Source organism: Pseudorasbora parva, chromosome 23, assembly GCF_024679245.1.
Source record: "Pseudorasbora parva isolate DD20220531a chromosome 23, ASM2467924v1, whole genome shotgun sequence".
Lineage (NCBI taxonomy): Eukaryota > Metazoa > Chordata > Actinopteri > Cypriniformes > Gobionidae > Pseudorasbora > Pseudorasbora parva.
In genome coordinates, this window is record NC_090194.1 from 26206155 (window position 1) to 26219146 (window position 12992).

At 39.4% G+C, this 12992-nt stretch overlaps 1 protein-coding gene across 3 annotated transcripts in view; it reads right to left on the reverse strand.

The window, feature by feature from the left end:
* The window catches only part of rsf1b.1 (remodeling and spacing factor 1b, tandem duplicate 1), a 42588-nt gene that overhangs the window by 8940 nt on the left and 20656 nt on the right, over window positions 1–12992 (reverse strand). Inside the window, exons 1-6 of one of the 3 annotated variants that reach the window (XM_067433129.1) lie at window positions 11695–12038; window positions 10130–10221; window positions 9829–9921; window positions 9482–9687; window positions 9210–9352; window positions 392–3015 (exon numbers count right to left, since the gene is read on the reverse strand). In XM_067433129.1, the coding sequence (XP_067289230.1) occupies window positions 392–3015; window positions 9210–9352; window positions 9482–9687; window positions 9829–9921; window positions 10130–10221; window positions 11695–11848 (3312 nt within the window). In that variant the 5' untranslated portion in view covers window positions 11849–12038. Of the gene's footprint in view, window positions 1–391; window positions 3016–9209; window positions 9353–9481; window positions 9688–9828; window positions 9922–10129; window positions 10222–11694; window positions 12039–12992 lie in introns of those variants that run through there. The other 2 variants (XM_067433131.1, XM_067433130.1) reach the window with 2 other exon arrangements.

Genomic DNA, 12992 nt, shown 5'->3' on the forward strand with positions numbered 1-12992 from the left:
ACAGGCAAAAAAATAAAAATAAAGTCTCCAAAATTCAAAATCCATAAAAGTACCATAGGAAGGTGAATTATGGTGGAGGACCTTTAATTTTCCTAAGGGCCTGGACAACTTGTTAGGATACACCTGGTTTCATAAACTCCAATAACTCAAATACTAGCAGATATTAAATTAACACCTGCAAATATGAATTAGTTTTTGTTTTTTATTCTTTCAAATATTTGTCTTTAAATGTTAGATGTTAAATATATTTATATAAATATTTTGAAAGAAAGACTAAGACAAACACAGTCAGTATAGTTCTTATTTACAAAGGGTTCCAATATTTGTGGAGACCACTGTAACTCTACACATATATACACACATACATATATTTGTATTTTTTGACACGTACCTTTGGTTTTGTTTGCCCATCAGGCTCAGCTTTCTTCGGTTTCCTCTGTACGGATTCCTCATCCTCTTTTTCTTCGTCGTCATCATTTTCTTTCTCCGACACTGGAGTCACCTGCTTCCGTTCCACCCTCCTATCCTGGATCTCCACAGCTTTAGCAGTGGGCCTGCAGATTCTCGGAGATCTCCTCAAGCATCTGCCTTCGGTCGTCTCAGACTCTGAATCTCCCTTGACCTCTTCTTTCTGGAGTTCAGCCTTCCTTCTGTGAGCTGGGATTTTGATCTTCAGACGAATTCCTTCCTGTTGCAAGTTGGTCTTTTCTTCTTGTTCTTCTCCCGTTTTATCCTCATCCTGACTCTCCTGAGACTTCTTTGAAGGCCGTCCTGGTCTTTTACTGCTTTTCACAGCTCCGTCGCTCTTTTCATGAACATCACCGGAAGCCTCACATTGTTCAGAAGTTGTGTCTTGCTCAGATTTCTTGCTCGAGTTGGTGCTTCGATCCACAGGAACATCAGATTCGTTCTTTCTTGCTCTTGTAGTCTTACATACCTTCGCAACAGTTGACTGTACTTCACCAGTTTTAGTGATCTCGGAATCAACTTCCATTTGCTTCTCTTTGTTCCCTTCCACTGAATCTGGTTCATTTTCTTGTTCTCTTCCAGAAGGAGATTTCTCAGAACTGTTGGATTCATTGGGTTGTTCCGTAGGTTTAACTTTAACCAATTTTTTCACTGTATAGTCTTCAGAGCTTTTAGCAGCTTCACCCTTTCCATCTTCTTTTGTCGTTTCAGAATTCTCATTTTTATCCGTTTCAGCTGGGTCACATTTTTCCTCATCATCTACTTTCTCTGTGGTTTTTGGTGTATTTGGTTTCTTCGTTGAATCAGAAACAGATGATTTTTCAAGATCCTTTGATGCAGACTTGGAGGCAGACTGTTCTTGGGCTTTGTCATGAGGCCTAACTGTATCTTTAGAAGGTTTAGAGGCAATGGATTGCCTTTCTTCATTGAGTGAGAGTTTGTCTGCTTCAGGTTTTGAGACAGGGGAAGCAGACGTTTTTTCTGTAGTGGTGTCTGCAGAGCTGTGATGAGTTTTTGTTTTGTCAGTGTTATGTGGCTTTTCTGTTCCAGAATGCTGTTTGATTACTTCACCGGAAGAGGACTCCTCCATTTTAGATGACTGGAATGGTTCAGGTTCCATCGCCGTGGAAGCAGTTGGATCTTGTTTTTCCAGGCCTTTTTTGGAGTTGTCCGAGTCTTTGGGAGATTTCTGAATTTCTTCTGTGATAACTTTCGGTGACTCTTCTTCTACGAGATATTTTTTTGATTCTTCATTTGGGAGATTTTCTACTGTCTTTTCTTTTGAGAGATCTTTTATTGACTGTTCTTTCGGCAGATCTTTTGGGAGATTTTCCATTGACTCTCCTCTTGCGAGATCCTTTGATGATTCTTTGTTTGGGAGATCTTTCACTGCTTGTTGTTTTGATATACCTTTTATTGCTTCTTTTAAGTTATCTTTCTTTGCTTCTTTTGAGAGGTCCTTCCTAGCTTCCTTTTCTGAGAGATCTTTCACTGATTCTTCTTTTGAGAGATCCTTCATTGCTTCCTTTTTTAAAAGATCTTTCATTGATTCTTCTTTTGAGAGATCCTTCCTTACTTTCTTTCCTGAGAGAGCTGTCATTGATTCTTTGTTTGTGAGATCTTTAATTGATTCTTCTTTTGAGAGATCTTTTGTCGACTCTTCAGGCAGTGTTGATGTATTTGCTTCTGTAGTTTCCATATTATCACTAGTGGGAGATTTTTTAGTTTCAGTTATTTCTTTAGAACCAGGTGTCTTTTCTGACAACTCACTTACTGTTGAGAGCTTTTCATGACGTTGGGGAGTTTCAGATTTTGCTTTATTCTCCTCTGCGGTGGCTGCACAAGATTTCCCAGGCTTCTCCACTTCCATCTGCTCTTCAGCACACAATCTGGTTTCATTCGTGTCCATCTTATCTTCTGTCTGGTCATCCTTGGTATCCTTTTTTATCTCACTGGACTCATCTGCGACACACGGGAGATTGTCTGAATCTTTCTCTGTCGTTTCTTTTTGAAAACTCTCTGAACCTTTTTGCGTTTCACTCTCAGAGGGTTTAAGGTGAGGCACATGGCCGTTGATCTTTTCTGCACTCAATCTGTTGTCATCGAAACATGTCCGTGATTCTTTCACCAGAGTGACAGGTGTATTTCGTATTCCTGCACTGTTGCTGTCGAAGTCTTCGGTTAGTTTCATCTCTCGCTTTTTAAGAGGGATTTTAGCTTGATGGTCATTTTTCAAAGTTCTCTGAGTCTCCTCTAAAGTTTTTCTCTTCACATCCTCCATCTGTTCTGCAGTCTGTGAAGGTGTTGACAAGTCCTTGACTTTCTCCTCCTCATCCTGTGGCTCTTCTTTGATAGTTCCAGCAACAACACCAGTGCCATTAGACGTCTCCGAATGTTTCTGCAACTCTTCCTTCACCTTCAAGCCCTTTTCCGACAAAGCATCTGTGGCCTCCGGATCTTCTTGCTTTGCATTTTCTTTCTCCATGATGTGTTCCTTATTTTCAGATGTGGATAAATTGTCTTGTGACTTCTCATCTCTGATTTCCACTAGAAGCCAAAACACACAGAATAACAATGAAAACTAGTAAAACATTCAGACCTAATTCAATCTATGTTCAGTCAATACTAGGGCTGTGTCGTTTGGACTTGACAACCACTCCACCGGCCAAGTAGCACCAGCGGTAGTACACCAAAAATATTTTTGGTATGTGAATGCTGTTTTACATGAACATTATGACACAAGTGAAGCATAAAATAAAAAGACAAAAATAACAAAATAAATAATAGGTTAGCAATTAAATGTTACATCAAACCATGGAAACATTTAGATTTGTGCCGAAATTAAAGAATTTTATTCTTCTTCCGTTATTAAACTTTTCCCAAATCTTCACTCCCAATTCAGCCATTTTCGCAGGGGATTATAAACGTTTCTTATTTTTGTTCCCGTTTAATTACTATATTAGCATTCTTTATGGTGCAAAGTTAAGAAAAAACAGAGGACAGATACTGATTGTGGGCAGATTTCACAGTGGTTGCGAGACACTGTGGCTTGTAGGCCTCTCCAGGCCTCCGTCTAACCATTGGACGACCAGGTGTTGGACAAAGCTGAAAATTAGAATCATCAGAGAAGATGACCTTACTCCAGTCCTCTACTGTCCAATCTTATGGTCTCTTGCAAAACTCAGCCTGGCTTTTCTTTGCTTCTCATTGAGAAGCTTTACACGACTTCAGCCCTGCCCCTAGGAGCCTGTTTTGAACCGTCCTCGCCGTGTAATTCACCCCAGCTTCTTTTTGCAATTCTTTTTGAAGGTCACTTGATGTCATCCTATGGTTGTTGAGTGACATTCAAATGAGTTGGCAGTCATTCCGGTCAGTGGAGATTCGTTTTCGCCCTCTGCCGGTCTGTAGTTTTGTGGTCCCCAACGTCTGCTGCTTGATCTTGTTCTTATGAACCGCCTTCCTTTGAAATTTTAAAGGAACTGTATGTAAGAAATGTATTTAAATTAATCATAAAATGACCCTGATATGTCACTAGACATTAAGAAATCATGTTAATTTCAAATACTTATATCACTGACAACAGTAGTCCGGCCAGGATATTGTCATTTAAAAGTTGTTGTTGCAGCGCTCAACTGATGTTGATGTTGTCATGTTGTGTTTTGGCCTGAAGCTCCACCCTCCACCTATCTACCAATCACAAAGTCAGTAGTGTTTGGGCATCCGGGTTACCAGATCTGCTCTAGTTACCACAGCTGCAGCTACAAACGTGCCTACAGCCTATCTGGCAACCTCGAGTCAGGGGGAGGGGAAGAGGAGAAAGTGATTGCAGTACCAGTTTTGGCCACAATCTTCCATACACTTCCTTTAACACTTACTGTATCCCTCTGCCAGTAAAGCCAGAATTGAACCCTTCTTTTCCTCACTTAAAACTTTCCTTTTAAACTTTTTTGACATGGTCAAGTTATTTTTTGATTCCAATTACTTTTGAGGAACTACTAGCACTGTTTTTGCTGGTCCATCCAGCTGGTCCCACTGCAAGAGGATAGTGATGACCACAGAAGTGTTTTTTATACTTTTCCTCATTAAAAAAAGATTTGGTTCAGGTGATCACCGAATCAGCACCTCATACAGTAGAATAAGGTGTGTTTGTTTTGGAATTCAACAGACATTGGAATGGAATGGCTTCCATACTTGTAGAGATGCTGATTTAATAAAAAATTGCAGGTCTCTTAATTTTTTCTAAAAATTAAAAAAATATTTGTTTTGATATCCTATATTGTTTGTTACGTCAGAACCAAATATGAAATGGCCTGAAAACATATATATAGTGTTTTCTATACTACATACTAGGGATTTCATGGTACCATAAATTCCAGTAGTCGGTACCAATACCTAGCCTAGAAATCTAGACGCACCCTAGCGGCAGCAAATCTAATCTAATCGTGTATAGAGTCGGTGGGCAGGGCTTAAAATAATGACGGCTGAGTTGCGCTTGCGTGCTTTTAGTAAACACAGAAACTGGCGAACGGCGGTCTTTCGAATCAGCTTTGACCTCAACTCTGGAAGACTTGGAGTTAAAGGGTTACTTCAGCGATTAGCATATAGCTTTGTATCAGTAGAAACCCTGGAGTATATTCAAATGATTGTGCTTTCCCCCCTCATATCCCCCTGAGACAAGAGATTTATGCAGTTTATTTCTGTAAAAATTCCTCCTATGATGGAAATTGACGATATTTGCATCATAGGAGGAATGTTTGGAATAAGGCTAAAGACTACAGCCAGCAGAGGGAGCCATTTCCGCATGTTTTGAACCTGCGCATGGGGGATGGGAGATTACACTCAGCTGAGCTCGCAGGGAGAGCTCAGCTCACAGCTGCAGGCACTCATTTAAACGGAGCTATGATGAGCAATGTAAGTCTTTTAACTTCTCAAATTAATTTCTATGAAAATTAAGCTTGCAAAGGCATGAACTGAAACGCACCAGACTGAACTCACGTTGTGTATGTATGCCGCGAGTGTAGTCGCGATTACCTCAGCTCTCACCACGAGAGCTCAGCTCATTTATCTGACTCCTGCAGTTAGTGCTGTGATACTCGCGCGGTGACTTAATCATTATATTGAACAGACACGTTCAGTTTTTAATTGTAGTGTCTTCAACTCCTTTACAGTAATCCAGTAGGTGGCTTTGGGAACGGCCTCACATGGCAGCGAAGCATTCTGGGAATGGTAGTCTTTCATCCCCATTCGACAAAAATACATTTTCTGTCTTTTCTCAGTCTAGAAGGCACCAAATTAAAAAATAATTTCACATTTCTACTACCGCGATGACCCAGTTTAAATACAGATTCATCTTCCCAGCGCTGAAGAACTCTTTTAAGCTTTTCTCTGAGTAAAAGCACTGAAGTCATTCTTAAGAAGGGAAGATGTGTTCAGAGTTTTGCCGATCGGATACGGCGAAAGTTTAATCTTTCAACCATAGACTGTAACTAGCTCTGCTTCACCATCATTACTCTGGTTGGTTGTAGCGCTATCCAATTGCAGAGGGAGTTTGAAGGACAACCGTTTATCCCGCCCCTCGGATTGAGCCCTGTCAATGGTGAGTTTCCAGACCAAACATCTTGATGTGGGTCTTGCTTGTCAGGCTACAAGTGGACTATATTTTATGTAGACGCTGTAATCTCATGGAAATTAGTGATTGTAAAGAAGTGGTAGGTGAGGGTGTAGCTAGACAGCATAGGATGGTGGTGTGTAAGATGACTCTGGTGGTGAGGAAGATGAAGAGAGTAAATGCAGAGCACTAATACGCACTGATAACTAGCACGTTAAAAAATTAACATAGCACAGTTTAGATATATTAGGAACTCTTTGACTATAGATGCATCTAATTTATATCTAAATGCTTTTATATTCTCACACTTTCATTACTGCATGATGAGTTGGTCACAGGCCTGTAAAACAACATTGAGGCCTCTGGAATCATTGTACACAAGTTTTCTTAAGGTTCTTGATAAGAAATCTTGGTTATTTCATCAGTCATATTCTCAAAAAAACGTAGCTAATTAAGTTTTGAAAATGTAATCATATATTCACATCTATGTCTTTTGTTTAAGATAATAAATGGTACTGCAGTTCCTCCCTTAAAAAAAGTATCTTACTGAGCTCAGAAAATCCATTTCGAGCTACTCGTCGGCTGTTCGGGGCGAGAGTAGGATTCCACTATATAAAACAGCATTTGGTAGCTCGGCTTTTTCAAGCGTAGCCGTCAGACAGTGGAATAGGTTGCCAGTAATCACATGTATGAATTTTAACACTTTTTCACATCGGGTCAAAAAATGACTTCTTTCACAACAAACCTGTTCACATAATGTTTAGTAGTTGATGTGTAGGTGAGAGTGTATTTATAAATGTATGTCGTAGAATGTAGGGTTTGATTATTTTAATGTTGTTCAGGGATAAATGTATTATTAACTTGATTTGTTTGCATCAGCCTGTCCAGGGACTGCAGGTGTAAATTAGCACAAGTGCTGCAACCTGGTAAAATGCATCTCTCCTTTTTAAGGTTTAATGAATGTGTTACACTGTCAATGTTTAAATAAATAAAGATAAGAAAAGAAAAGAAAGCAGAAGACAAAGTGGTGGAAGTTGGGAAAGGTTGAGTGCTGTGTGGTTTTCAGGGAGGAGTTGAGACAAGCTTTAGGTGGTCAAGAAGGGCTTCCTGATGACTACTACTACAGCCAAAGTGATCAGGGAGACAGGTAGAAAGATGCTAGATGTGTCATCTGGAAGGAGGAAAGAAGACAAGGAGACTTGGTGGTGGAGAAAAGTAGACAGGAATATAGGGTGATGCAGCGTGTATTTAAGATAGAGGTGACAAAGGCCAAACAGAAAGCGTATGAGGACATGTTTGCAAGGTTAGATAGTAAGGAAGGTGAGAGGAATGTGTATCGGTTGGCGAGGAAGAAGGATGGAGATGGAAAGGATGTGCAGTAGGTTAGAGTGATTAAAGAGAGAGATGCAAATGTTTTGACAGGTGACAGGAGGGTGAGGGAAAGATGGAAGGAGTACTTTGAGGAACGGATGAATAAGGAAAATGACAGGGAGAGAAGAGTTGTAGAGGCAAATATTGTTGACCAGGAAGTAGAAAGTATTAGCAAGGGTGAAGTTAGGAGAGCTTTGAAGAGGATGAAGAGAGGAAAGGCAGTTGGTCCTGATGACATACCAGTGGAGATATGGAAGTGTCTAGGAGAAATTGCAGTAGAGTTTTTAACTAGATTGTTCAACAAGGTTTTAGAGAATGACAGGATGCCTGCGGAATGGAAGAGAAGTGTTTTGGTGCTGATTTTTAAGAACAATGGAGATGTGCAGAGTTGTGGAAACTACAGCGGTGGCTGTAGAACTACAAGCTGATGGGCCATATAATGTGTTAAAAGGGTCCTGAGTTTAGAGCTGCCAGGCAGGAGGTTATTATTAATATACAAATAAAGTTATAATACAATATAAAGCTACATCAAAATCTAGAGGATCACCAGTGTCATATCGCCCAGCCCTAAAACTTGCTCTACAGTAAAGCACTAAGATATCATTGTCATAACATTATGAATCAAGAGGAAGACCAAAGAGGAGGTTTATGGCTGTAGTGAAGGAGGACATGAAGGTAGTCGGTCTGAGTAGAGGATACTGAAGATAGGACTAGATGGAGGCAGGTGATTAGCTGTGGCGACCCCTGAAGGGAACAGCGGAAAGAAAAAGAAGATAGACATAGCTAAATCTACTGTATAACAGTTGCCTAATATATTCTATTAATACTTTTTTTGGGTTGCCGTGAAGAGCTAGAGTGTCGGTGTTCTATTGGTTTGAGTTCAGGACGCTTGTGCAGGCCAGTCAAGTTCCACACCAAACTCGCTCATCCATGTCTTTATGGACTTTGCTTTGTGTACTGGTCATGTTGGAACAGTAAGGAGTAGGAAGCATAAAATTGTCCAAAATGGCTTGGTATGCTGAAGCATTAAGAGTTCCTTTCACTGGAACTAAGGGGTCAAGCTTAACTCCTGAAAAATAAACCCACACCATAATCCCCTCTCCAACCATACACTTAGCACAATGCAGTCAGGCAAGTACCCTTCTCCAAACACAGACTTGTCCATGGGATTGCCAGACAGAGAACCGCGCTGTCACTACAGAGAACACGTCTCCCCTGCTCTAGAAACCAGTGGTGGCGTGCTTTAGGTTTGGATGCAGCTGCTCAGCCAAGGAACCCATTCCATGAAGCTCTCTACGTGATGTTCTTGAGCTAATCTGAAGGCCACACAAAGTGAGCGACTTCTACGCATTGTGCGCCTCAGCATGCACTGACCCCGCACTGTGATTTTACGTGGCCTACCAAATTGTGGCTGAGTTGCTGCTTTTCCCAATTGCTTATAACTTTTGTTATAATAACACTAACAGTTGACCGTGGAGTATTTAGTAGTGAGGACATTTCACTAATGGATTGCACAGGTGGCAACCTATCACGATACCACGCTTGAATACACTGAGCTCCTAAGAGCGACCCAAACAATGTGCATTCCTAGGTGCTTGATTTTATACACCTTTGGCCTTGGAAGTGATTAGAACACCTTAATTCAATTATTTGGAGGGGGGTCCCAATACTTTTGGCAATATAGTGTATATATTCACTATATATCCTCCAGCCACTGCCAGTATTCTATTACCACCATGATAGTCAAATCCTTTTTACACACCTTCAGCTCCCTCTTTCTTCTTGTTCTCCTCATTGTCTGGGTTTGGACTAGACGAGCCCTCCTCCTGATCCTTCTTTACCAGGAGCGCTGGATCAATCTGAGTCTTCAACAGACCAAGAATCTGAGCCAAGTCGTTTCTATTTCTGCAGTAGAAAATAATGGATTATCCCCCACAATCTCATGCAAGTGAATGATATTGCCGTTTGGCATCAACGTTTTTCTCAATTTAACAGCCATCAAGTACAAGTTATGCATGTTATAAGAATGCCTACCTTACTATACACTTCCAGGATGACCCATCTAGATCATCCTGTTCTTCCACATAGATCCTCACATTATGGTCTTGGTCTAGCTGAAACCAGTACATGAGTCCATCTTTGTCTTTGCCAATGGGCTGAAGACGCATTTTATCCGGGTCCTCTTCATTGATAGCGGTCTTAAACTTGACATTGTCATCAAACTGGCATTCACACAAGTACTGTTTGAAAAACAAAACATTGTCAGGTTATACTCTGTAAAAACAGAAATGTGTAACAAACACAGCCACCACAGGGATGGATGTGATGTCCCAATGAAACTTCTTCCAGTGGTTAGACATTAACAGATTTTCATATTTTACCTTCAGTATTCCTGTCTTGCACTCCACTGTCATCTCCCGATAACCCTTCTTTTCCAGCTCCCATGCCCATGTGGTGTTAAACTCTTGACAAATCTACAGCAACAGATCAAAGTAATAAAGCCATCAAAAATGAAACAAAGATGATACCAATATTGACATAACACTGTCAATGGCTTTTTGTGCTCACCATTTACAAAAAAAAAAAAACGTTCTCACTTATCATATATAATATATTATAAGTCGCAGCTTTTTGATTGTTAAAAGCAGAATGCGTGCCATATTTAAACACTGATTGACTTACCTTAATGAGATTCTTCTCCCATCTGTCTGCAGACACAGACTTGCCAATTTTCCTCAGCAACTTCACGTGAAGGTCCACAAGGAGTTTGGGCACTAGAGACGCAAAAGTATTTCAAAATTTAAGCAAAATGCACAGCACAATTATAATGTACACAGCCATGTTTGACACATCCATTTATTTATTTTTTTGTCATTTTAGGGCAGTGGTTCTCAAACTACTGTGTGTTCAAATCGTTCTGCAGGTCAGTTTGTGGATTGAAAAAAAAAAAAACTAAAGTAAATAAATTAGACATTACAAAATGACAATGCATTGAATTAACTCACTGATTAATCCTTTATTACTGTTTTTAATATAGTAGTAGTTCATTCGGTAACATAACTGGCAGTAACACAGTAGTTCATAAACATGCATGGTCCAATTTCTTATCCAGAATCAGTCGGATCATTTAATGATCTTTTAAAATAATTATCAGTCTGCAAATTATTACTATTGTACACTGTAATATTCATGTATGCACATTAAATTGGTATTTACAGCCACTGCAGTGACACACATTATTGGACATTTAATATAACTGTTGTTCTTATACCTGCCAAAGTTACCACATGCTTTAATTTATCAATGTATTATTTTAATATGTTTATGAGAGAAATAATCCATCTGTCTCTACTGCATGTATCATAGCAGCCTTAAATACTACAATTACATTTATTTTTAACTACAATAAAACTAGTAATTTATTTTTATTTAATAACTCCAAATCACATGGTTGAACATGTTTGAACAAAATGAGGGTGAATCATTTTTAAATAATTTATTAAGTAAATAGTTAAAAATTTTCTGGGTTTAATGTTACTCAATGTCATCAACAAAACAACAACAACAAAACGGGTAATTGGGTATGTAAACTCTTTAATAAAAAAAACATAATTTAATTACAGTTTAAGTGTAGTAACAATAACTACAACTGTAGCATTTTTGGGATGAACCTAAGGTTACCATCATTGTACATATTTGTAAGGATATAACATTTTCTGAATAATTCATGAGTTAACGTCAGACATATCTAATACAGTTATAATGCTGCAAAACAAGCACAGACACGTATAAAAGGTCTTGTCAACTTTCACTCAAGTGTGTCAATCAAAATAATCACAATATTGTCATTTCTCCCTCACAGCAGCGAGAGCAGGAAGTTTACACATTCTGCGCATGCGCGCTGCTCACATCGCACTAATTCATGCCAAATTATTATTTATCCATGAATAAACATGAATATTTAATTCATCGATACATGTGCGTCGTTATATGCAAATTCAGGCGTTTTCCCGAAGCAAAACGTCGCATATAAACGCAAATAGAGCAGCAATGTGTTTCTGTGAACTGATGAGCAAATAAAGCGGAATAAAACCTTCCGTCCCTCAAAACGCCGAACTCAACAGCAGAATAGGCGCATTAGAGACGCAAACAGCGACTAAAACACAGACACTCGCTGCTGGAGTACTAAGCAGACCGTTTAAACACATGTAAAGCGGCTAAAGAGCAACAATGGAGGAGCGGCTCACCCGCGCTGCTCTCCTGCAGACTGCGCTCCAGCATCGGGAACGACACCTCCGGCAGATCTAGCAGCGCTCCATATCGCTCCAGAAACGAGCAGATCACGGCAAAGCTCGGGCATAATTCCGTGGAAGAACCGTCCGCTGCCTCCGAGGAGGACATTATTCCGAACCGAGCCGCTGGAGGACCACAACCTCCCCACAATGCACCGCGACTATGGCAGACACATGGCCCAGAAGCCCTTGCGCCAGAGACACTGAACTGATGTAAACAAACCACCAGCAGCAGCAGAGAGACAGAAAGCGGGAGCAATAAAAAGAAACAAAGACCATCAACCAAACCCTCAAATGGCACAATATTCCATATAAGAAGCAAAAAAGGCTATTAAAAAATAATTCTGTCACTGCCATACTATAAACTGCACTTAGGGACACTTTCTCTTTGAGAGTGAGACAGAGAATAGGAAGATAGAAACAACAGTTAACGTAAAAGAAAGATTGATTGAAATCCAGACACCGCTGGTGACATCTCTCCTGCCTGTTAGTTGGAATCAAAAATAGCATCATCAATAAAACAAAAAAATAACTCCTGTATGCCCACATACCATTATGCATTCACGGGACAGGTGAGTTAATGAAGCGTTAACAATATCATAGGTTAACAGCAGAGGGCGTTGTCAGTTAACTATATTTATGTTACTGCGGTCACACACGCACACACAGAACATAATTAATTTGTTTTATCTTTCTTAAATGTGGAATGAACAATTTGCACATTTTGTAATAATATATTTGTACAATAAACTGACATTCATTCTGGTTTTGTTTTATAAACAAGTCCTAACTGTAAAAACAATTGTAATTTTAACTGTAAAATGCCTAAAGTTTCTGTATTATATAAAGTACATATTTTACAGTAAAATACAGTTAAATGTAACATTTTTAGAAGTAAAAAAACCTTCAAAACAAATAGTCTTATAATTTACAGTAATAAGCCATAAACTAACCCCACATTTTCTGACAGCTCACATTTGATAATTTTTAATTAAAAAAAAATTAGCTTCTTCTATTTATCATTCATTTACATTAGGCTTTTATGTTGCATCATATGTGTCACGTCTAGTCCAAGTTTGAAGAAGATAGGTGAAGTAGTTAAAAAATGTACGTGCTTTTTATTAAACAAAGAAACTCCGGGATGTAATCCAAGAAGAGGAAACAAATGAAACAGCATGCCATGCACAAACAAACAACCGAGGGACTTAAATACACAATGTGTCAAACTCAAATGCAAATAGGTGTGCTCTACT